The 22,355-nt window shown below is 50.9% G+C and overlaps 2 protein-coding genes and 1 long non-coding RNA gene across 3 annotated transcripts in view; 2 read left to right on the top strand and 1 right to left on the bottom strand.

Annotated features, from left to right (window-relative positions):
• LOC149360005 (uncharacterized) overlaps positions 1–22,355 on the bottom strand; it is a 69,492-nt gene that overhangs the window by 17,140 nt on the left and 29,997 nt on the right. The window lies entirely within an intron of this gene.
• On the top strand, positions 7,169–12,015 carry LOC149360007 (uncharacterized). The gene is made up of 8 exons (XR_016289266.1): positions 7,169–7,179; positions 8,943–8,999; positions 9,069–9,116; positions 9,223–9,258; positions 9,724–9,805; positions 11,320–11,375; positions 11,779–11,834; positions 12,001–12,015. It is a non-coding gene; the product is annotated as an uncharacterized LOC149360007 (long non-coding RNA).
• LOC149360006 (uncharacterized) overlaps positions 11,984–22,355 on the top strand; it is a 23,384-nt gene continuing 13,012 nt past the window's right edge. The window contains exons 1-3 of the mRNA XM_089575297.1: positions 11,984–12,114; positions 12,708–12,771; positions 13,533–13,676. Coding sequence (XP_089431423.1) covers positions 11,984–12,114; positions 12,708–12,771; positions 13,533–13,676 — 339 coding nt within the window. The remainder of the gene's footprint in view (positions 12,115–12,707; positions 12,772–13,532; positions 13,677–22,355) is intronic.

Raw genomic sequence — 22,355 nt, 5'->3', positions numbered from 1 at the left:
GTCATGCCCGTATGCTCAAGTCCTCGCAGACTTTCCCGAGGTCACGAAGCCTTGTAATCTACATCAGCCACCCAAGCACGGTATCACCCACCACATTGTCACGCGTGGTCCACCTGTCGCAGCTCGCCCGCGCCGCCTCTTCGGTGAGCGTCTGGCTATTGCCAAACGGGAATTCGACCACATGCTCCAGTTGGGTATTATTCGCCCTTCATCCAGTAGTTGGGCCTCACCACTCCATCTGGTGCCCAAGAAAGAACCGGGTGACTGGCGTCCGTGTGGCGACTACCGGGCTCTCAACGCTCACACGGTCCACGACAGCTATCCCCTTCCACACATCCAAGACTTCACTGGACATCTGGATGGCTGCAAGATATTTAGTAAAGTGGACCTTGTCAAGGCGTACCACCAAATCCCTGTTGAGCCGGCCGATATTCCGAAGACGGCCATCACTACACCCTTCGGACTGTTTGAGTACGTGCGCATGCCTTTTGGGCTACGCAACGCAGCTCAAACTTTCCAAAGATTCATCGCTGAAGTGACGCGTGGTCTCCCGGCGGTATTCGCCTACATCGATGACATCCTCGTCGCGAGTCGTACTCCACAGGACCACGAGCGTCACCTCCGGGAACTCTTTCAACGCCTCCAAGAGTTTGGCTTGGTCGTCAATGCCCAGAAATGTGTCTTCGGCTCTTCTGAGCTCGAGTTCTTGGGCCACCACATCTCGGCGCTGGGAATTCGTCCATTGCCTTCTCACGTGCAGGCCGTTAAGGACTTCCCAGCACCAACAACCCTATGCAAGCTCCGTGAGTTCCTGGGCCTAGTGAATTTTTCACGGCGCTTTATCCCACACTGCGCCGAGCTTCTTCACCCCTTGACTGACCTTCTCCGCACCACGAAGTCCTCATCCTCTGCGATTTCCTGGTCTCCCGAAGCTCAGGCCGCTTTCACGGCTGCCAAACAAGCCCTCGCCGATTCAGTCGTCCTCATCCACCCTAGGACTTCCGCGCCCACTCGCATCATGGTGGATGCTTCCAGCGTGGCCATTGGCGCGGTTCTCCAGCAGAAGATTGACTCCGAGTGGCACCCACTGGGTTTCTTCTCTCGGAAGCTCCAGCCTGCTGAGACTCGCTACAGCGTATTTGGCCGTGAGCTGCTTGCTATCTACTCCACGATCCAGCACTATCGCCACTTCTTGGAGGGCCAGCCGTTTTACGTTCTCACGGACCATAAGCCTCTGGTGTATGTGTTCCGTACGAACTCTTCGAAGTACGTCGCCCGTGAACTTCGTCAGCTGGCCTACATATCGGAGTTCACAACCGATATTCGACATATCAAAGGCACCGACAACGAGGCAGCTGATGCACTTTCACGCATTTCCACCATCGGCGTGTCTCCACCTGCTGTGGACTGGCCCTCCCTGGCGCGGGCCCAGCTTGAAGACCCTGAGCTGCACGCCCTGCGCGACCACCCTCGCGCACTCCGTCTGCAGCTCGTTCCTCATCCGTTTGTGCCCGGATCACTCTGGTGCGACATATCATCGGCTCTACCGCGACCGTTCATCCCGGAGGCCTTTCGTCGTGCCATTTTCCATTCCCTTCACGACATCTGCCATCCTAGCATTCGGGCCACGCAGCGCCTCGTTACCCAGCGGTACGTCTGGCCGAACATTAACACCGACGTTCGCCAGTGGGCCCGCTCGTGCCTTGCTTGCCAGTCCACCAAAGTGACACGCCATACCAAGACTCCCCCTCAGTCTTTCCTGCCGCCTGGATCACGCTTTGACCATATTCATATCGACCTGGTTGGACCGCTTCCCCCTTCTCAGGGCTACAAGTATATTCTGACGATGGTCGACCGCTTCACCCGTTGGCCCGAAGCCGTGCCCATTCCGGACATTACTGCGGAAACAGTTGCCAGAGCCTTCGTTTCGACGTGGGTTTCCCGCTTCGGCTGCCCCGGCATTGTTACCACGGATCGCGGCCGCCAGTTCGAATGCGCCCTCTTCACTTCGCTCACCCGGCTTCTCGGCACTAAACACTGCCGCACCACATCGTACCATCCCTGTGCCAACGGCATGGTCGAGCGGTTCCATCGCCAGCTCAAGGCTGCCCTTACTGCGCGCCTGGATCGCGAGCACTGGGTAGATCACCTCCATATATGGTGCTCCTAGGCCTTCGCGCCGTCCTGCGTCGTGACCTTGGCTGTTCGGCGGCCGAACTCGTCTTCGGTACCTCCCTGCGGCTTCCCGGAGACTTGTTCGTACCTTCGGCTCCCTCCTCCCAACCCCTGCAATACCTTCACCGCCTACAGGACTGTCTCCAGCACCTGCGCCCAGTGCCGCCTCGCTCAACTGCCCATCAAGTCTTTGTGCACCCGGACCTTGCTTCCTCGACGCACGTTTTTCTCAGGCGAGACGCTGTAAAGGCGCCTCTTACCCCTTCATACGATGGCCCGTACCGCGTCCTCACCCGGACGACAAAGTCAGCGACAATCCTGCTCGATGGTCGTCAAGAGGTCGTCTCCCTCGACCGACTCAAACCAGCGTACCTCGAGACACCTCCCCAGGAGCTCCCCTCAGATGTTGCCGGCCCACCTGCAGACCTGCTTGCCGCTGTGGCTAATCCATCTCTGCCCCGTCGGCGCGTACATTTCGCCGTTCCGTCTAGGCGGGGGGCCCTATAGCACCCGGCGACGCTATAAAGCGCCGGCGCTAAGATCGGCGTTACAGCGCGCGCTAGAAAGACAATAAAGTCGGACAGCGCGTGCTCGTGGGCACGCCCGGCACGGGCAGTCCGGAACTAGAAGCCTGCCACGCTGGTCGTCTCTGTCTGGTGCTCCGCTGCGACCCCGCAAAATCCTTCAACAAGACTTTGTGAGCTTTTCTTTAAGGTCGAGAATGGAAGCCGCCCAATCTTCGTAGCTGGTTATTTGTTCGGATGTGGTTAGTTTGGTGTCCTTTCTGAATGTCTCCCAGTCTGTAATTCTGGCTTGCCCTCGTGGTTTGCTGTGCTTGTTGCTTTCGAAGATGGTCTGCAGCACGTAGTGATCGCTGCCTAGGGTCTCTCCTGTATTGAGCCACTCATAGTTGCGGGCATTGCGGACGAGCGTGAGGTCGGGAGAAGTATCCCGCGTTACGCTGGTGCCGACTCGCGTCGGGTGCTGCGGGTCCGTGAGTAGGGTCAGGGCCATGTCAGCGATGGCGGATGCTAGTTTTCTGCCTTTCGTGTCTTCCCTGGGGTATCCCCATAGGGGGCTAGAAGCATTAAAGTCGCCAACTATAGCTAGGGGAGCTTTTTGGGCTTCTCTTAGGGCTTTAAGAAAGATCACGTCGAAGGCTACGCGGTGCTGTTTGGGGCGACTATATATATTGAGTATATAGGTGCCCTTGCTGTTTCTGTGCTGTGGCAGTATTTTTATGAAGGTATATTCAATGTCGCTGTCTAGATTAAGGTCTACAGTGATTGCCGTGCATGATTTGTGGACCAAGATGCATGTCGAGGGATTTGTTTGATGTGTTGAGTATCCTCTGATCTTAGCCTCCATATTCACTTCTTGCAGGGCTATTATTTGCGGCGTATCGGGATGAGAGTCTATGTATTGCTGTAATGTTTCCCTCTTCCGTTTTAGTCCTCTGCAGTTCCACTGTAGGATAGTAAGTTTATGTCTACGTTGTGGAGCCATGCTGAACACTAGAAACTTGTGCCTCATCATGTGGTGCGCCCTCAGGTTGTTGATCTGGCTGAGTGCTTGGCAGACGACGAGTTCCCATTTTACCCTGCAGCTTTGTGCCTCTGTTGTGAGAAACATCTGATAATTCCTGAAGTTTGCGGTCAATTCTGATCTCCTGCGATTGCATCCTTATTAAAACTGGTTCGAGGTTTTCCATCATGGGTTTAATAACTGATTCGAACATACTTTTGATTGTCGTCTCGATCATAATTTGTAATTTATTTTCAATGAGGTCTTGAATTGTTTTTTCCAAGCGAGTGATGCGTTCCTGGGTTTGGGGGTGCTCTGTATATTGCTGCTTTAGTGCCTGCGATGGTGGTGCCTGCGGAGTTGGTGCCTGGTGGGGTGCGTCTGGTGTAGTTGCTTGCCTCTCGGGGGTGCTAGCATCTAACTGGTGTGGAGACGGAGGGTGTAGCTCTGCCCTATCTTCTTCCATCGGACATGCCTGTTGCGTCGATGGAGGTAATGTGTTGTTTGGATTGACTGCGATGACTAACTGCTGTTTCAATGTGCTATTTTCTGATTTTAGTTGTTCAATCTCTGCTTTAAGTCGTTTGTAAGCCAACGCTTCGGGGGAGGAGGCAGCTACATCTGCCCAGCTCACCTTGCTGCCGTTGCGCTGCTCCTTGTTATGGGGTCCTGTTGTCTTCTCGGCTGGACGACTGCCGTTGTTGTGCGTCACATTATCGGTAGTCCCCGGTCCATTGCTTGAAGAGCGTGAGCCGGGTGGTGCTGAGTTGTTGCTGGACTGGTCCTGGTGGGTCAGTCGGTCCCCGCTGCTCGATGGACCTCTGCTGCCGGACCGGTTCCGAAGCCTGGATCTTGACCGGTGGTTGAATTCTCCTGTCTTGGGCTTGGTTTTTTGTGATGTTCGGTACTTGTACTTGCACTGATTCGACCCCATGGGATGTGGACCTTCGCAGACCGTGCACTTGGGTTGGCAGTCGTGGGATTCTGGAACATCTTGCTGACCGCACTGCGGACATCTTGACTTCGAAGGGCAAGGGCAAACATCCGCCCGGTGTCCAAGTTTCCCGCACAGTGCGCAGGCTGGCGTTGTTTTCTTGTATAGGCGTACTGGAACCGCTTCACCGTAGTAGAAGACGTGAAACGGAACCTTTCTTCCTTCAAACGTGATGGCCGCCACGTTGGAGGAACCTAATTTTCTCACGCTCACCACTGGTGCGTCCGGGGAGCGAAGCGCGTTCGTGATGTCTTCGTTGGAAACCCTCGGGTCCACTTGTATTACTCCTTTGCAAGTGTCGTCGGAGGGGCGGAGGTAGGAGTACACTGCCTGTGCCTTGTCCCCAAGCTGAATTTCGTGAATTGCCAGGTTCTTTCTGATTATTTGGGCGTCTCGCACCCCGACGACGATGATGTTCTGTTCCCATATGGGCCAAACGCTGAGCTCGGCTGAGCCCTTGTCGACGCCAGCAGCAATGTGCAAGGCGTTTCCGACCGCGTTGCTTCCCCTGAATTTGCTGAGATCCAGCGTTCCTTTAGGTTTGATTATGATCACTGCGTCTTGCTTGTCCAGACGCGGCTGCGGAGGTGGCTTCCAACGCTTGACTTGCGTGCGGGGCGTCTGCTGCAGCGGCGTATCCCCTGCCGCGGTGACGCGTCCATCTGGCGTTCGACCTTTTTGCCGTGCCGAGTGGTCGTCACGGGCTGATGCGCGTTCCCACTCTTCTATCTTGCGTTGGATAATCGCCTCCGTAACCTTGTCGAAAACTGGGGTTTTCGCCTGCGGCATGGTGACAATCTGCATCCCCTCCGGGTCGTATCCCATCAGGGTCGTCATGGTTTGCGGCAGAATTTGCCCGCGGAGCCGCGGCGGGCAGCTGAGTCGTGGCCTAACTGTTAGGCTTAGCAACTCGCGCGATCCGCTTGGTCTTCAAATTCTCGAAGGATTTGAGAAAACGGTCCCACCTGAACAAGGGTGAGTGGTCTCCTCGTTGTTCTGGAAGTGTAGCCAGATGGTGTCGCAGCGCTTCGGCAAATGCTTCGGGAAAGGATCATAAAATTCGGCGGAGCCGACGTGAGACACGTCCGCTCGTCCCGACTGCTGAGGCGCGTCTCCCTGAGCTGCGCTGAAATTTTTCATTAGGATGTAACGTAATCATCGGTAATTCTTCATAACTTTTTGATCATATATAAATTTTATAACGCTGTAAAATGCCACCTAAAAAAATCTCTGCCTCTCGCGTAACCGAGAATAGAGTAAGCATGAAATGTTTCCGGACAGCAGGGGCGCGCAGTCTTCTGCTGTGGCGCATCACTCGCAAAGCGATCGCTTTCCGCAAGACGCTTCCTACCTCTCCTTTCATCAGGCTCCGTTGCTCGGCTTAAGTAGCTGCGACGGTGGCGGCATTCAAATGCAGTGCGATGCAGAAGCGTACGCGGACACGACGAGACTCAGGCTTGACAAGAATGTATATGCAGCGCGTTCGAAACTGCGTAGAGGCGAAAGGGTTTTCCGGACCACTTTGCCAATGTGACACTGGTGACGTCGCCACTGGATTACGTCACACATAATTGACGAGGAAGTGATGACAAATTACTAATTATTGACTAATTACTGATTAATGAATGAATACTAATTAACTGCGAATTAATGACGCTTAAGCTTCGCCTTTAGGAGTGGAACGCGACAGCGTGTTGTAGCGCTGCCAGGCAGTCCACGGAACGCCACACCCGTTCGGCGCGATGCGTTGCCCTTTGAACGCGACGGTTTTTGAGGAAAGGAAATTACGCAGTAGTGCTCTGTCATCTCGGTGGACACCCGAACCGCACCGTAAAGGAAGGGAGGAACGCCACCACCCGTTCGGCGCGAAGCTACCGGCGCTTGTATGCCGGTCCTGTAGGAGTGCTTATACTCCGTCTCACAAGCTGTTTGCAGCACTACGAAAGGTACAGCTCTCGCGTCCAATCAGGATGGCGCGCACTACATTAGTGTGTTCCTACGCGCCTGTGGTTCGATCCACCTGATGTCCAGGTGGCTTCTTTCTACCTATAGCAGGTGGCGCTTGATGTCTTTTTATTCTTTTTTGGTTTGTTTTTCGACAGGCGGACGCCCGTTCCAAAGGGACTAGCCTGCGCTTATAGGTACGTGGGGAGGGGATGAGAGAATTGTGGGCTTCAGGCATTGACAACGCGCTGAAGCCATATTAGCGTTGGCGTTGGCGACGTTTTACACTCCGATGATTTTAAGGTAGTGCCCATAACTGGTTCCGTGGGTCAGTGGACACCTGAATCGCGCTTTTAGGTACGTGGGGAGGGGATGAGAGAGAAGTGGGGACTTCAGGCATTGACAACGCGCTGAAGCCATATTAGCGTTGGCGTTGGCGACGTTTTACACTCCGATGATTTTAAGGTAGTGCCCATAACTGGTTCCCTGGGTCACTGGACACCTGAATTGCGCTTATCGGTACGTGAGGTCATGCGACAGATGTGGGCTGCAGGCATTGACAATGCGCTGAAGCCACAGACCGTCGGCGGTCACAGTGTTCATTGGCGTTGAGAAAGTTTCACAGTCCGATCATTTTAAGGAAAAGAAGTGCGCATTATGCTCCCTGGATCAGTGGACGCCTGAATCGCGGTGACGAATGACGAAGTAATGACAAATTACTAATTATTGACTAATTACTGATTAATGACTAAATCTAATTAACTGATAATTAATGACGCTTAAGCTTCGCCTTTAGGAGTGGAACGAGAATGCGTGTTGTAGCGCTGCCAGGCAGTCCACGGAACGCCACACCTGTTCGGCGCGATACCTTGCCCTTTGAACGCGACGATTTTTGAGGAAAGGAAATTACGCAGTAGTTCTCTGCCATCTCGGTGGACACCCGAACCGCACCGTAAAGGAAGGGAGGAACACCACCACCCGTTCGGTGCGAAGCTACCGGCGCTTGTATGCCCGTCCTGTAGGAGTGCTTAGAGAGTCTCGTTAAATCTCGTACGGTGCCCGGATGCTTTCGTTTCAGCTCCCGGATGTGTGGAATTCAGTGCCCGGATGTTGGCTGTCGGTCTCGGCGTGACGTCATCACACTTCCAACAACGGGAGCTAAAAGCATTTGATGCTTAAAATTCAGGGGGGCACTTTGACCTAAAGTGCTGTGAGGCGAAAGACTTAAGCGCGGTGTTGCTGCTTGTGTCACTGATGTGTGGTTAAGGTGTTAAGCTTCGCCTCTAAGACTGGAACGCGACAGCGTCTTGCAACGCTGCCAGGGAGTCCACAGAGCCCCATCGCCCGTTCGGCTGTACGCCTTGCTCGTCGGTAAATTGGTTTTTGAGGAAAGGAAATGTATCTGTCTCGCATATCTCGGTGGACACCTGAAACTCGCCGTAAGGGAAGGAAGGAAGATGAGATGAACGAAAAGACCGTATTCACTAGACGCGCCTTTGTTCATTCCAAACCATCGAGCTGGCATGGCGGAGTGGTTAGCGTGCTCGTCTCGCACTCCGGGAACCCTGGTTCGACTACCTAACTCGACCAATTTTCTACTCGGTTTGATTTATTTATGTATTGATGTATCTTAATTGGGGCATCACTATACCATCCCCTTAATTGGTTGCATGGTTACTAGCCAAAGTACAATTTGGCTGTTTGATAGGGTAGGATAGGGTAAACTTCATTTGCTCTATTTTGCAAGTTATTACGGTCGACAGTGGTCGGCGCCCCTATATCAGGGCACCGCTGTGCTTGGCTGCTCGCTGGGCATTGATGACCAGTTCTCTCTGGAGAGCCGGGTTGCCGCTGGAGAGCAAACTCTCCCACTGTTCTGCGCTCGGATTTTGTATTCTATGGAAAGCCTCGTTTCTTTTGCATTCCCACGTGATATTATATAGGGTGGGTTTGGCCCCACACCATGGGCATATGTCCCTGTATTGATCCGGGTACATTTTGTTTAGTATATGTAAGTTCGCACAGGTTCCCGTTTGCAGTTGCCGCCAGTATACTGCTTCTTGTTGGTTTGAAAGGTTTCTTTTTTTTTAGGGGGGGGGGGGATACTTTGCCCTCATTCCTCTGTAACAATTCAATTGTGACGTCACGACCATTTCCACCAACTGAAAAGCGTGATATCTCCTGCTTACAACGGTGAGGGATTAAAGGCTTCCGCCTTAAAGTATTCGACGGTCATGAGGGGTCAAAGAGCGAGACTAAGCCTTGATACCTAATGCCAGTGCCTAATAAGGATCCCATCTCATAGGCGACCTCCTCCCCCACAAAGGCCTCCACCCGGACCCCCACCGGTGGCGAGACCAATGTAAGGGTCTTTTAAAATGTCCAGTATATTAACCAGGTATGAAAAAATACCCTCGTTTCTGTTGTTTAGATCTCGGGGTCTCCCTTACCAGTTTCTTCCGCCGGTTGCCGGACCACCGTAAGAATATATGTCACCTTGTGTACTTCCTTCCTGACAATTTTCTCGATGCCCATACTAAATGTTTCGAGAATGTTTTCTCTTCTAAACACCACCCTGTCAAAAGACCTCCTCCAGGACCACCCACCCTTCCGAGGCCACGGTAAGGGTAACGTATATTGATATACCTATACATCCGTTCTTCTGCCATCTCGATGATGCCCTGAACCATAAAACTGCCCTTCTTTCGGTCCTCCCCCACATGTGGCGAAGACCGCTGCTTGGACACTTTTACCTTCCAGTTTCAAATTTTTACTTGAGACTAACTACCAATTATCAGTCTTTTAGCGTTGACTGACGATATGTCGAGCCATTGTGAACTTCGCCAAGCAATGAATATGTGACGCCTAAAGAAATACTGACGCAAATTGGGCACGAATACTTTCCACTACAGTAAAAGTTATTGGTCCCTTAGACTAACAATGCTTCTTCAGAAGTGCTCAGTCGTGATTTACGACCATATACTTTGCTGAGCCTGATCAAATAACTACCTTTACTCTACGCGGCATTATGCTGGTGGCTGTGCTTTGGCCATATTTCTTAACGATAGGTAAAATCGTGTTCGCAGAACCACCCGACCTCCACCTCTGACCTCTGCGTCCTATCGACCTCCAGCGCCTGCATACGGGCAACTGTAAGGCGAACTGCTCGTACGTTCATTTCCAGTATAATGACTTAATGTTGTTCATACGAGGTAATATTACTTTTCCTGATTTCTCTTATCAGATCTAAACTGTTTGTCATGATAGGGAAAAACAAGTCTAACTAGAGGCTCCTTCCGTAAAACGTCAACATTGACTGGGGAGGAGCAAGTGCTGTTTGGCATTTTTTTAGGAGTATCCAGGTATTGACGCAAACAAACTGGACGCAAATTGGGCGCAAACAAACACCCTCACATCTCAAACTTTCATAGCCGAAGTTAAGGTCGACATCTGGGTTGTGGCGGAACTTGCCGTTCACAACACTACAGCCACTCCACGGAGAACTAGACATATATATTCGAGCCTTCTATTGTGCGCAGAGTGCCGCGGCCTGGACTCCATCTTCTGCTGTCTTCTGCTGTTTTATAACTGTTTACCTCAACTTTTTGGACCATTATTCCTTATAAATTAGACAGGAAGGTCCAGGAGATATAATGCCATAGTGAACTCAAAATAATCTAAATTTCAGTATTTCGGGATATTCGGTATTTCCAATGCAAGCAACATTGTGCAATACTCATCTCTCTGTTCTCGTACAATTTATTTGTGTTGTGAATTGCTCTTGCCTGTAAGAGAAAAGGTAGGAATAACTGCATTGCGTAGCCTACGAAGGCACACATGTCTAGCGGCGCAATCGCAATATGAACACTCTGTATAAGGCAAGGGTAGCACAGGAGAAAATCTACGAAGGTCATTTTTCCAACCACGGGGCTGCACTCTAAGTCAGGCACTCAGATGCAATACTAAATAAAGTTCCTGCTATTTCGCGTAAATAATGGGGGAACCCGTGCAGAAAAGTGCACCTATCATTGACAAATATATGAGAAGCCACGAGTGCGTAACATTTGCGTTTAAAGTTTCTTTTATTGTACGTACTTTCTTTTATCCTCGAGGAGCTTTGTGTTCGTCGCTTCAGTACAGTAACATGATGTTCTTTTAGCATTTGACATACAAGAGGCACGTTGTGTGCCCGCAGCAAACACGTTTTCTTCAAGAAATGTTGCCTGCCACTGTTCGGACGTTTTCATCTCGATTTCAGGTGAAGGTTGCGTTACCTGTGTTTGCCCAGGGTGTTTACGCAGAGAGTTATCGCGCGTGGTTGTACCGCTTCCTCTCACTTTGCCTTTACCAGTAGGCTCAGCTCTCCATTGTACTCCGGTACAGCAGGCAGAGGCGCCGGGCTAATTGGTATTCTCGTTTTCAATGCAACTGAAACCGTAGTAACCATCTGTTTTTTTCCTACGCATTAATCTTGTTGCCTTCTAGCGTAACCATATGGATAGTGGCCAGGAAGCTGTGGTGCCAGCGCTTTTGACCAATAGACTTTACCAATAGGTCTTTACCAATGGACTTTACTAATAGACTTCATCAATAGACCTTTAACAATAGACTCAGCTGTCCATCGGAGTCCAGTACAGCCTGCAGAGCCGCCGGCCTAATTGTTATTCTCGTTTTCAATGCAGCTGCCCAGTGACGCGACCTTCAACAGCGACTCGGCTCTCCAGACTCCTGTTGGCCGGTAACCGGGTTTTTGTGCTTTTCATTTTACACAAGTGCTGTGTCATTGCCGTCATGTATTTTGTTTCTGAGCCCCACACTAGCCTCTGGTGGTGAGTTCAGTCAGTGTTTTGATAATGTGTATGGCAACAGTAGAAATAAAATGAATCAATGAATGAATGAACCATCTGTTCTTTTCCCCACGCATTCATTAATCTTGCCATCTTGTGCAACAATATGGACTGTGGCGACGAAGCTGTGATACCAGCGTATTTGATCAAGTAGACTCTACCAATAGGCCTTTACCAATATACTTTACTAATAGACTTCATCAGTCGGCCTTTACCAATAGATTCATCCTCCACCGGACTCCAGGACAGCCTGCAGAGCCGCCGGCCTAGTTGTTATTCTCGTTTTCAATGCAGCTGCCCAGTGACGCGACCTTCAACAGCGCCTCGGCTCTCCCGACTCCTGTTGGCTGGTAACCGTGTTTTTGTGCTTTTCATTTTACACAAGTGCTGTGTCATTGCCATCATGTATTTTCTTTCTGAACCGCTCACTAGCCTCTGGCTATGGGTTCAGTCAGTGTTTTGATAATGTGTATGGCAAGAATAGAAATAAAATGAATGAATGAACTGGCTTCACAGAAAGTTCCCGGAAAGGAGACGAACGCAAAAGGAGACCGGGAAAGGGGCGTGCCGGGAGGAAGAGCCAACTCAAGGGAGCCGAAAGAGAGGAGAGCCGAAGCAGCCGCCAGAAAGGTTAGATATGCTACTGGCTGGAAATGTCTGCTGTGCATTCGCGCAAAGGGCATCCCTCCCCTCCTTCATTTCCTTTTATATGGCTAGTAATTGCCAAAGTGTATGCCGCCGCGGTGGCTCAGTGGTTATGGTGCTCGGCTGCTGACCTGAAAGACCCGGGTTCAATTCCGGCTGCGGTGGTTGAATTTCTTTGGAGGAGAAATTCTAGAGGGTCGTGTACTATGCGATGTCAGTGCACGTTAAAGATCCCCAAGTGGTCGATATTTCCAGAGCCCTCCACTACAGCGTCTCTTATAGCCTTGGTCGCTTCGGGATGTTAAACCCCATAAACCCATAAACCAAACCGAACCATCCGTTCTTTTCCTCACGCATTCATTAATCTTGTTGGTGTCTTGTGTAACAGTATGGACAGTGGCGAGGAAGCTGTGATGCCAGCGCATTTGATCAAATAGACTCTACCAATAGGCCTTTACCAATAGACTTTACTAATAGACTTCATCAGTCGGCCTTTACCACTAGACTCAGCTGTCCATCGGACTCCAGGACAGCCTGCAGAGCCGCCCGCCTAATTGTTATTCTCGTTTTCAATGCAGCTGCCCAGTGTCGCGACCTTCAACAGCGTCTCGGCCTCCCCCAATTGTTGGCCGGCCGACAATCGTAAGAAGCACCTTTTTTTCTCACGAATTAGTCTTGTTGCCGTGTTGTGTAACAATATGGAGAGTGCTGAGGAAGCTTGTTGCCAGCGCATTCGACGGCTGGTGGTATCGCTCTGTCATTAAGTCAAAGTAAGAAAGTCTGATCTTGAGGCCACGGCCCTCCAACACAGCTTGAACATTGCTTCGGAGGTCAGCTCTTGTCTGGGTGAGTAGGTAATAAAATAAACCATTTAGGAATTTTCACGCGTCTAGTGAAGGCATTATATAATGGCAGCTCCAAGACAGACATAGAATAATATTGGACAGTTCACCTGTCAGTCACTACTTTGGAACTGGTTTCATTTTTCTTTTGAATTTGTTGCTCTTGGAAGGAGCGACTGAGCAATCATTTTAAATGGGTCGGTTACGGAAGCGAACCCAGGGCCTCTGCATATCGCGGGCGATGCCCTACCAATTGTGCTATACGCCAGTGGCTGTCGCTTGTTCTGGAGGCGCAGATGTTATGAGAGGTTTAATTCAGTGACCGCTGTCACTCCCAAGCTTTGGGGCGCACGCGGTAATCCATTGCAAGAGAGCAGGTTAAAAATGTTGGCGGTTTAAAAACAGTGATGGGACGCTCGCCTGAATGGTTGTGCGGGGCAGCGGTCAGCACCCTAAATGTTAGGGTATGCTTGGCATCCTTATGCACATTATGCCCCCTGTTATACCCTCCCCGTACGCTGGAATATTATGTGCATTTCGGTTTACTTTCTTCACCTTTAGATATTCACGTGGCTGGAAGAAAGCCGACAGCAGGGTGCTTCACTTTACGCCACAGACGGCCGGGCGACCCAGCTGCTCGGCGCCATCTTGACGCCGGGCGCTGAGATCACGCTCGCCCCACCTGTACGAAGGCAGCGAGCAGGGGTGCGTTCTCTTCTTTTTTTTGTCTCTCCCTTTTGTAGTTTTTAAGGCGAAAGCCTTTAATGCCTCATCGTTGTAGACAGAAGGTTGTCAGCAGAAGCTTGTCAGCAGAGTTGTCACGCTTTTGACGGGTGTTGTTGAAGATGGGGCTTCATTCCCACCGCTGGAACCGGTGTTCAGGACGGTGGGGGCGTGGAGATGACTGACTCGTTCAGCCCCGCAGGTCCCGGCTCCGAAGGACGGAGTCGAACTTCGTTATCGAGGAAACTGTACAGAAGGTTTATTTTACATGATTACAGTCGAGATGGGAGTGCTCCAGTCAGAAAACAACATCCCGTTAAATAGGGTTCCACTCGTGAGGGCAACATTTTTCAGCAGCGCCCACTTCACCGCACAGGTATTTCGTAGGAAAAAATGTGTTTCCGGCGCCATGCAATATATGTAACGCTCGCAGTCAGTAGTCGACGGATGCGCACTAAACTCGGGCAGCGCATTACCGAAACGCGGAACTACATCCCCAGTCGGTACCGATGCCTAGAGTAGCATTGCGACACCGAGGAAATAGTGGCAAGGACGCCGAAGCTACTTTGCCTGTCAACCGATCGCTGTTATAAAATATCTCCATCAGGGCTTGTTTAAAATCTACATCGTAAATGTCTTTACTTACGTGTATTGCCTCGAAAGAAATGAGCGGGGCTAAAATGCACACTACAGACATTGCTTCTTTATATTCTTGCTTTCTTCTTGCGCCTAGACCACAATATTTTTGTGATTTGTTTTTCTATAGGCAGCCAGATGCGACGGTGTATGTGCCTGAGTGGAAAACGAGGTGAATGGCTGTGAACTCGGCTTGCACGAGCGTGAATGCGCGCTGCGACATCTTGAAATGCTAGTCTGCGAGTGGAATGAATCGGATAAGAGTTCAGAATTTTCTCGGTATCCGTGTTGGCTCCCTCTGCACATGCTGAGCGTTTGTTGAGCGCAGCGCAGTGAGCGATGTGCACGCAAGCTTACTGTGTACGCCTAACACAGTACCTTCTGTATGTGGTGCTTGAGAAATTCATCGGTGTTCAGCTATTGCTCAGCAGCGCCTCTTGAATTAACTTCACCAGCTTCTTTGGTGAGGCATTCTCGAAGCCTTGAGAAGCGGATGTCATCTGCTTGCTTGATTTTCCTGTGACTGCCTGCGACGAACACGAACACTTGAGTGCTGAGTGGAAGCGCTGGTGGGCTTATGGGATGATCGTATGTGTTGGCAAGGTGGAATGCTTCGTAGATTTCTTTAGTCCTCCTTGCATCTACCTGGTGCCTAAATTTGTTTCCCTGAATGAAGGTGCGTGTTTGCACCTTCCTCAGTGATCACCTAGGTTTCTTTAAGTCACTTGTCCAATCACTTTTGTTGTGGGGTCACGGCGACACCATTTAGGCACACATCCTCGAATGATATTAACAAGGCTTGTTTCAAACCTTCGAAACATGCTAATGGTGTCGCATGCTGGTTGGCTCTGCAATGCTGACCTTCAACCATTTATGAGAGTACTACGGCATTGATGTAACCGTCGACCTTTGAAGCCAGAAGAACTGTCCATAATTCGATTCGTCCATATAAATGAGGCACGACTGTATTGAATTGACTGAAATGGTTGTTGGCGTTGGCACTCGCAGAATTCCCCGAGTTCATTACTTAGCATTAGCTCTAACGTTCGCATTACTCAAAGTCGCGTTAGTATGAAAAAAAAGGACATTGAAATGGGACCAGTGGTACACAGATTGTGTACCACCTAATTGACATAGAATGTTCGGAGTGGTATCAAACGATTCAGTGCGTTACGGAGCATAAGATTATTAGCCGAATCCAAGTGTAGTTTGTGATAGGAATTCGCACAACGACTTTTGGTTCCCCAAACCGTGACTTCTTGAAACTTCGAACGACCATTCCGGGCAAACTAATTGACGTCGAAATGATCCGAAGCCTCCCACTATGGCGTCGCTCATAGCCTCAGCCAATCTAGGTCTCCATAAAACTAAACCAAATCGTTTCTAAGGAAATGGTGCTCTTAACATCCATCCGCAGCCGCCAGAGCAGCAACTCACATTTATTTTCCGATATGCTGGCTCTCGCGTTAACAACAGACGCTATGTGGCGTGAAAAACGCAACTTCACACCTCGGCAAAAGCGGAAAATTGGGTCACCGCACCGGCCGGCGTCCACAGCGGCTCACATACCTCGGCGGACAACTGAACCGCGCCGTGAGGGAAGGGGGGAAGCTGGGAGTGAAAGAAGAAAGCGCTGCCGTAGTCAACTCGAACGAGCCTTTTCATTCGTCCTTTCTGCTTTGCTGAAGCAACGAGATACCCAGGCGACCACTGGGCTTCGGCCAGGGAGGATGAGGGAATGTGGGGCGTGGCGTCGCATAAGCGAATCAATAAGCAGGAATTAGAATAATTAATAGGCTACGAAACTACGAGCGCGAGACTCCGGCTTCCACGAGCGCGGCGTTCGCACTCGCTCACGAGCCAAGGCCGAGGCCCATAAGCTTGATCCGCTGCGCTATTTTGAGAGCTTCATCCCACCTGTAGCATAGAACAACTCAACTCGACTTCACAGCTTCGATTTCGCGTCTCATTTTTCCGCCATTGATGGAAGCGCCTACCACCACCTCAAGAAAGGTGAGTTCACTGAGCTGTCCTTGAACAGTGGGTAGATTCTGCTTGCTGCACTTTCCTGCGCTTCGCTACCAGCGAGAAAGCGGCGTTCAAAGCGTTGCTGGTGCGAGCTTCTGTCGCTAGTGTATCAATAATTCAGCCGTTTGTTAGAACTTGTTTCGCTGGTTTTGTCGCATGTTCTATCGCTTTTGACAGCGCTAGCACAGAGCTTACCGTCCGTGTTAGCAGTCACGAAGGGTTCATGGCAAGGAACGCGCACCTCAAGGCGTCTCTCTCTGTGCGTAACTGTTTGTGTTGTGCAGACTTGTGTTCCATCCCGGTCGCGGCGGTGGAATTTCTAGAGGCCCGTGTACTGTGCGATGTCAGTGGACGTTAAAGAACCCCAGGTGGTCGAAATTCCCGGAGCCCTTCACTGTGGCGTCCCTCATAGCCTTAGTCGCTGTGGGACGTTAAACCCCCATAAACCATAAATCTTTGTGCCTGAAGAAATGCTCGCCGGGGGGTTATGAACAGAAGTTTAGGCCCAGGACAGCCGCGGCGGCAGGCGAGAACACGTACCAAGCATAGGCTGGTGCTCGTGCGGAGTCTGATGAAGATAGGCTCCTACTTCGGCGGCCTCAGTGTTCTGAGCAGAGGAAGTATAGCTTTGATCTCAACGCACACTTGAACGAAAGAACGCTCACTTTTTAGAAAGTCTCACTTTTTATCCTGCGAAAGTGGCTCTCAATCGGCGGTAGTTTTTCACGCAGCTTGTGAAGCGCAGATTCCTCTCACCCATAACTGCTTTTAAGCGAGGAGCTCTTGGCGCCCGTTTCTGCGTTCCGCAGCGTCACCGTTGCCGTCGCCGTCGCCCGTTGTAATCAGCAGTGGACACCTTAGTCATGCTTTAAGCTGCTAAACCAATGGAGCGGGAGCTTGGAATGCAGAGGGTAAAATTTGTAAATTGGTGTGTACATCTGAACGAGGGAAGGCGCATAACTGTCCTCTTGGAACAGTGGACAGCTCAATCCGGCCTTAAGCTACGTGGCGGTAGTGACAGATGTGCGCTGCATGCGTTGGCATTGACAACGTTGTGCCAGAAGCGCGGCGCTGAAGCCATAGGTTGTCGGCGTTCATTGTGTTCGGTGGCGTTGGCGTTGACAAAGGTTTACACTCCGATCATTTTAAGGAAGTGGGCATAACTGGCTCCGTGGGTCAGTGGACGCCTGAATCGCGCTTTTAGGTACCTGGGTAGGTGATGAGAGAGAAGTGTGGGCTTCAGGCATTGACAACGCGCTGAAGCCATATTAGCGTTGGCGTTGGCGACGTTTTACACTCCGATGATTTTAAGGTAGTGCCTATAACTGGCTCCCTGGTTTAGTGGACACCCGAATCGCGCTTTTAGGTACGTGGGGAGGTGATGAGAGAAGTGTGGGCTTCAGGCATTGACAACGCGCTGAAGCCATATTAGCGTTGGCGTTGGCGACGTTTTACACTCCGATGATTTTAAGGTAGTGCCCATAACTGGTTCCCTGGTTTAGTGGACACCCGAATCGCGCTTTTAGGTACGTGGGGAGGTGATGAGAGAGAAGTGTGTGCTTCAGGCATTGACAACGCGCTGAAGCCATATTAGCGTTGGCGTTGGCTACGTTTTACACTCCGATGATTTTAAGGTAGTGCCCATAACTGGTTCCCTGGCTTAGTGGACACCCGAATCGCGCTTTTAGGTACGTGGGGAGGTGATGAGAGAGAAGTGTGGGCTTCAGGCATTGACAACGCGCTGAAGCCATATTAGCGTTGGCGTTGGCTACGTTTTACACTCCGATGATTTTAAGGTAGTGCCTATAACTGGTTCCCTGGTTTAGTGGACACCCGAATCGCGCTTTTAGGTACGTGGGGAGGTGATGAGAGAGATGTGTGTGCTTCAGGCATTGACAACGCGCTGAAGCCATATTAGCGTTGGCGTTGGCGACGTTTTACACTCCGATGATTTTAAGGTAGTGCCTATAACTGGTTCCCTGGTTTAGTGGACACCCGAATCGCGCTTTTAGGTACGTGGGGAGGTGATGAGAGAGAAGTGTGGGCTTCAGGCATTGACAACGCGCTGAAGCCATATTAGCGTTGGCGTTGGCGACGTTTTACACTCCGATGATTTTAAGGTAGTGCCCATAACTGGTTCCCTGGTTTAGTGGACACCCGAATCGCGCTTTTAGGTACGTGGGGAGGGGATGAGAGAGAAGTGTGTGCTTCAGGCATTGACAACGCGCTGAAGCCATATTAGAGTTGGCGTTGGCTACGTTTTACACTCTGATGATTTTAAGGTAGTGCCTATAACTGGTTCCCTGGTTTAGTGGACACCCGAATCGCGCTTTTAGGTACGTGGGGAGGTGATGAGAGAGAAGTGTGGGCTTCAGGCATTGACAACGCGCTGAAGCCATATTAGCGTTGGCGTTGGCTACGTTTTACTCCGATGATTTTAAGGTAGTGCCTATAACTGGTTCCCTGGTTTAGTGGACACCCGAATCGCGCTTTTAGGTACGTGGGGAGGTGATGAGAGAGAAGTGTGGGCTTCAGGCATTGACAACGCGCTGAAGCCATATTAGCGTTGGCGTTGGCGACGTTTTACACTCCGATGATTTTAAGGTAGTGCCCATAACTGGTTCCCTGGTTTAGTGGACACCCGAATCGCGCTTTTAGGTACGTGGGGAGGTGATGAGAGAGAAGTGTGTGCTTCAGGCATTGACAACGCGCTGAAGCCATATTAGCGTTGGCGTTGGCTACGTTTTACACTCCGATGATTTTAAGGTAGTGCCCATAACTGGTTCCCTGGCTTAGTGGACACCCGAATCGCGCTTTTAGGTACGTGGGGAGGTGATGAGAGAGAAGTGTGGGCTTCAGGCATTGACAACGCGCTGAAGCCATATTAGCGTTGGCGTTGGCTACGTTTTACACTCCGATGATTTTAAGGTAGTGCCTATAACTGGTTCCCTGGTTTAGTGGACACCCGAATCGCGCTTTTAGGTACGTGGGGAGGTGATGAGAGAGAAGTGTGTGCTTCAGGCATTGACAACGCGCTGAAGCCATATTAGCGTTGGCGTTGGCGACGTTTTACACTCCGATGATTTTAAGGTAGTGCCTATAACTGGTTCCCTGGTTTAGTGGACACCCGAATCGCGCTTTTAGGTACGTGGGGAGGTGATGAGAGAGAAGTGTGGGCTTCAGGCATTGACAACGCGCTGAAGCCATATTAGCGTTGGCGTTGGCGACGTTTTACACTCCGATGATTTTAAGGTAGTGCCCATAACTGGTTCCCTGGTTTAGTGGACACCCGAATCGCGCTTTTAGGTACGTGGGGAGGGGATGAGAGAGAAGTGTGTGCTTCAGGCATTGACAACGCGCTGAAGCCATATTAGAGTTGGCGTTGGCTACGTTTTACACTCTGATGATTTTAAGGTAGTGCCTATAACTGGTTCCCTGGTTTAGTGGACACCCGAATCGCGCTTTTAGGTACGTGGGGAGGTGATGAGAGAGAAGTGTGGGCTTCAGGCATTGACAACGCGCTGAAGCCATATTAGCGTTGGCGTTGGCTACGTTTTACACTCCGATGATTTTAAGGTAGTGCCTATAACTGGTTCCCTGGTTTAGTGGACACCCGAATCGCGCTTTTAGGTACGTGGGGAGGTGATGAGAGAGAAGTGTGGGCTTCAGGCATTGACAACGCGCTGAAGCCATATTAGCGTTGGCGTTGGCGACGTTTTACACTCCGATGATTTTAAGGTAGTGCCCATAACTGGTTCCCTGGTTTAGTGGACACCCGAATCGCGCTTTTAGGTACGTGGGGAGGTGATGAGAGAGAAGTGTGTGCTCCAGGCATTGACAACGCGCTGAAGCCATATAGCGTTGGCGTTGGCTACGTTTTACACTCCGATGATTTTAAGGTAGTGCCTATAACTGGTTCCCTGGTTTAGTGGACACCCGAATCGCGCGTTTAGGTACGTGGGGAGGTGATGAGAGAGAAGTGTGGGCTTCAGGCATTGACAACGCGCTGAAGCCATATTAGCGTTGGCGTTGGCGACGTTTTACACTCCGATGATTTTAAGGTAGTGCCCATAACTGGTTCCCTGGTTTAGTGGACACCCGAATCGCGCTTTTAGGTACGTGGGGAGGTGATGAGAGAGAAGTGTGTGCTTCAGGCATTGACAACGCGCTGAAGCCATATTAGCGTTGGCGTTGGCGACGTTTTACACTCCGATGATTTTAAGGTAGTGCCTATAACTGGTTCCCTGGTTTAGTGGACACCCGAATCGCGCTTTTAGGTACGTGGGGAGGTGATGAGAGAGAAGTGTGGGCTTCAGGCATTGACGACGCGCTGAAGCCATATTAGCGTTGGCGTTGGCGACGTTTTACACTCCGATGATTTTAAGGTAGTGCCCATAACTGGTTCCCTGGTTTAGTGGACACCCGAATCGCGCTTTTAGGTACGTGGGGAGGGGATGAGAGAGAAGTGTGTGCTTCAGGCATTGACAACGCGCTGAAGCCATATTAGAGTTGGCGTTGGCTACGTTTTACACTCTGATGATTTTAAGGTAGTGCCTATAACTGGTTCCCTGGTTTAGTGGACACCCGAATCGCGCTTTTAGGTACGTGGGGAGGTGATGAGAGAGAAGTGTGGGCTTCAGGCATTGACAACGCGCTGAAGCCATATTAGCGTTGGCGTTGGCTACGTTTTACACTCCGATGATTTTAAGGTAGTGCCTATAACTGGTTCCCTGGTTTAGTGGACACCCGAATCGCGCTTTTAGGTACGTGGGGAGGTGATGAGAGAGAAGTGTGGGCTTCAGGCATTGACAACGCGCTGAAGCCATATTAGCGTTGGCGTTGGCGACGTTTTACACTCCGATGATTTTAAGGTAGTGCCCATAACTGGTTCCCTGGTTTAGTGGACACCCGAATCGCGCTTTTAGGTACGTGGGGAAGTGATGAGAGAGAAGTGTGTGCTTCAGGCATTGACAACGCGCTGAAGCCATATAGCGTTGGCGTTGGCTACGTTTTACACTCCGATGATTTTAAGGTAGTGCCTATAACTGGTTCCCTGGTTTAGTGGACACCCGAATCGCGCTTTTAGGTACGTGGGGAGGTGATGAGAGAGAAGTGTGGGCTTCAGGCATTGACAACGCGCTGAAGCCATATTAGCGTTGGCGTTGGCGACGTTTTACACTCCGATGATTTTAAGGTAGTGCCCATAACTGGTTCCCTGGTTTAGTGGACACCCGAATCGCGCTTTTAGGTACGTGGCGAGGTGATGAGAGAGAAGTGTGTGCTTCAGGCATTGACAACGCGCTGAAGCCATATTAGCGTTGGCGTTGGCGACGTTTTACACTCCGATGATTTTAAGGTAGTGCCTATAACTGGTTCCCTGGTTTAGTGGACACCCGAATCGCGCTTTTAGGTACGTGGGGAGGTGATGAGAGAGAAGTGTGGGCTTCAGGCATTGACAACGCGCTGAAGCCATATTAGCGTTGGCGTTGGCGACGTTTTACACTCCGATGATTTTAAGGTAGTGCCTATAACGTTCCCTGGTTTAGTGGACACCCGAATCGCGCTTTTAGGTACGTGGGGAGGTGATGAGAGAGAAGTGTGGGCTTCAGGCATTGACAACGCGCTGAAGCCATATTAGCGTTGGCGTTGGCTACGTTTTACACTCCGATGATTTTAAGGTAGTGCCCATAACTGGTTCCCTGGTTTAGTGGACACCCGAATCGCGCTTTTAGGTACGTGGGGAGGTGATGAGAGAGAAGTGTGTGCTTCAGGCATTGGCAACGCGCTGAAGCCATATTAGCGTTGGCGTTGGCTACGTTTTACACTCCGATGATTTTAAGGTAGTGCCTATAACTGGTTCCCTGGTTTAGTGGACACCCGAATCGTGCTTATAGGTACGTGGGGTGATGCGAGAGATGTGGGCTGCAGGCATTGATGCGCTGAAGCCACAGACCGTCGGCGGTCACAGTGTTCATTGGCGTTGAAGTTTCACAGTGC

The sequence above is a fragment of the Amblyomma mixtum genome, chromosome 2 (genome assembly GCF_055824585.1).
Source record: "Amblyomma mixtum isolate Tamu chromosome 2, ASM5582458v1, whole genome shotgun sequence".
In the NCBI taxonomy this organism is placed as follows: domain Eukaryota; kingdom Metazoa; phylum Arthropoda; class Arachnida; order Ixodida; family Ixodidae; genus Amblyomma; species Amblyomma mixtum.
This window is presented reverse-complemented; position numbering and strand designations above follow the sequence as displayed.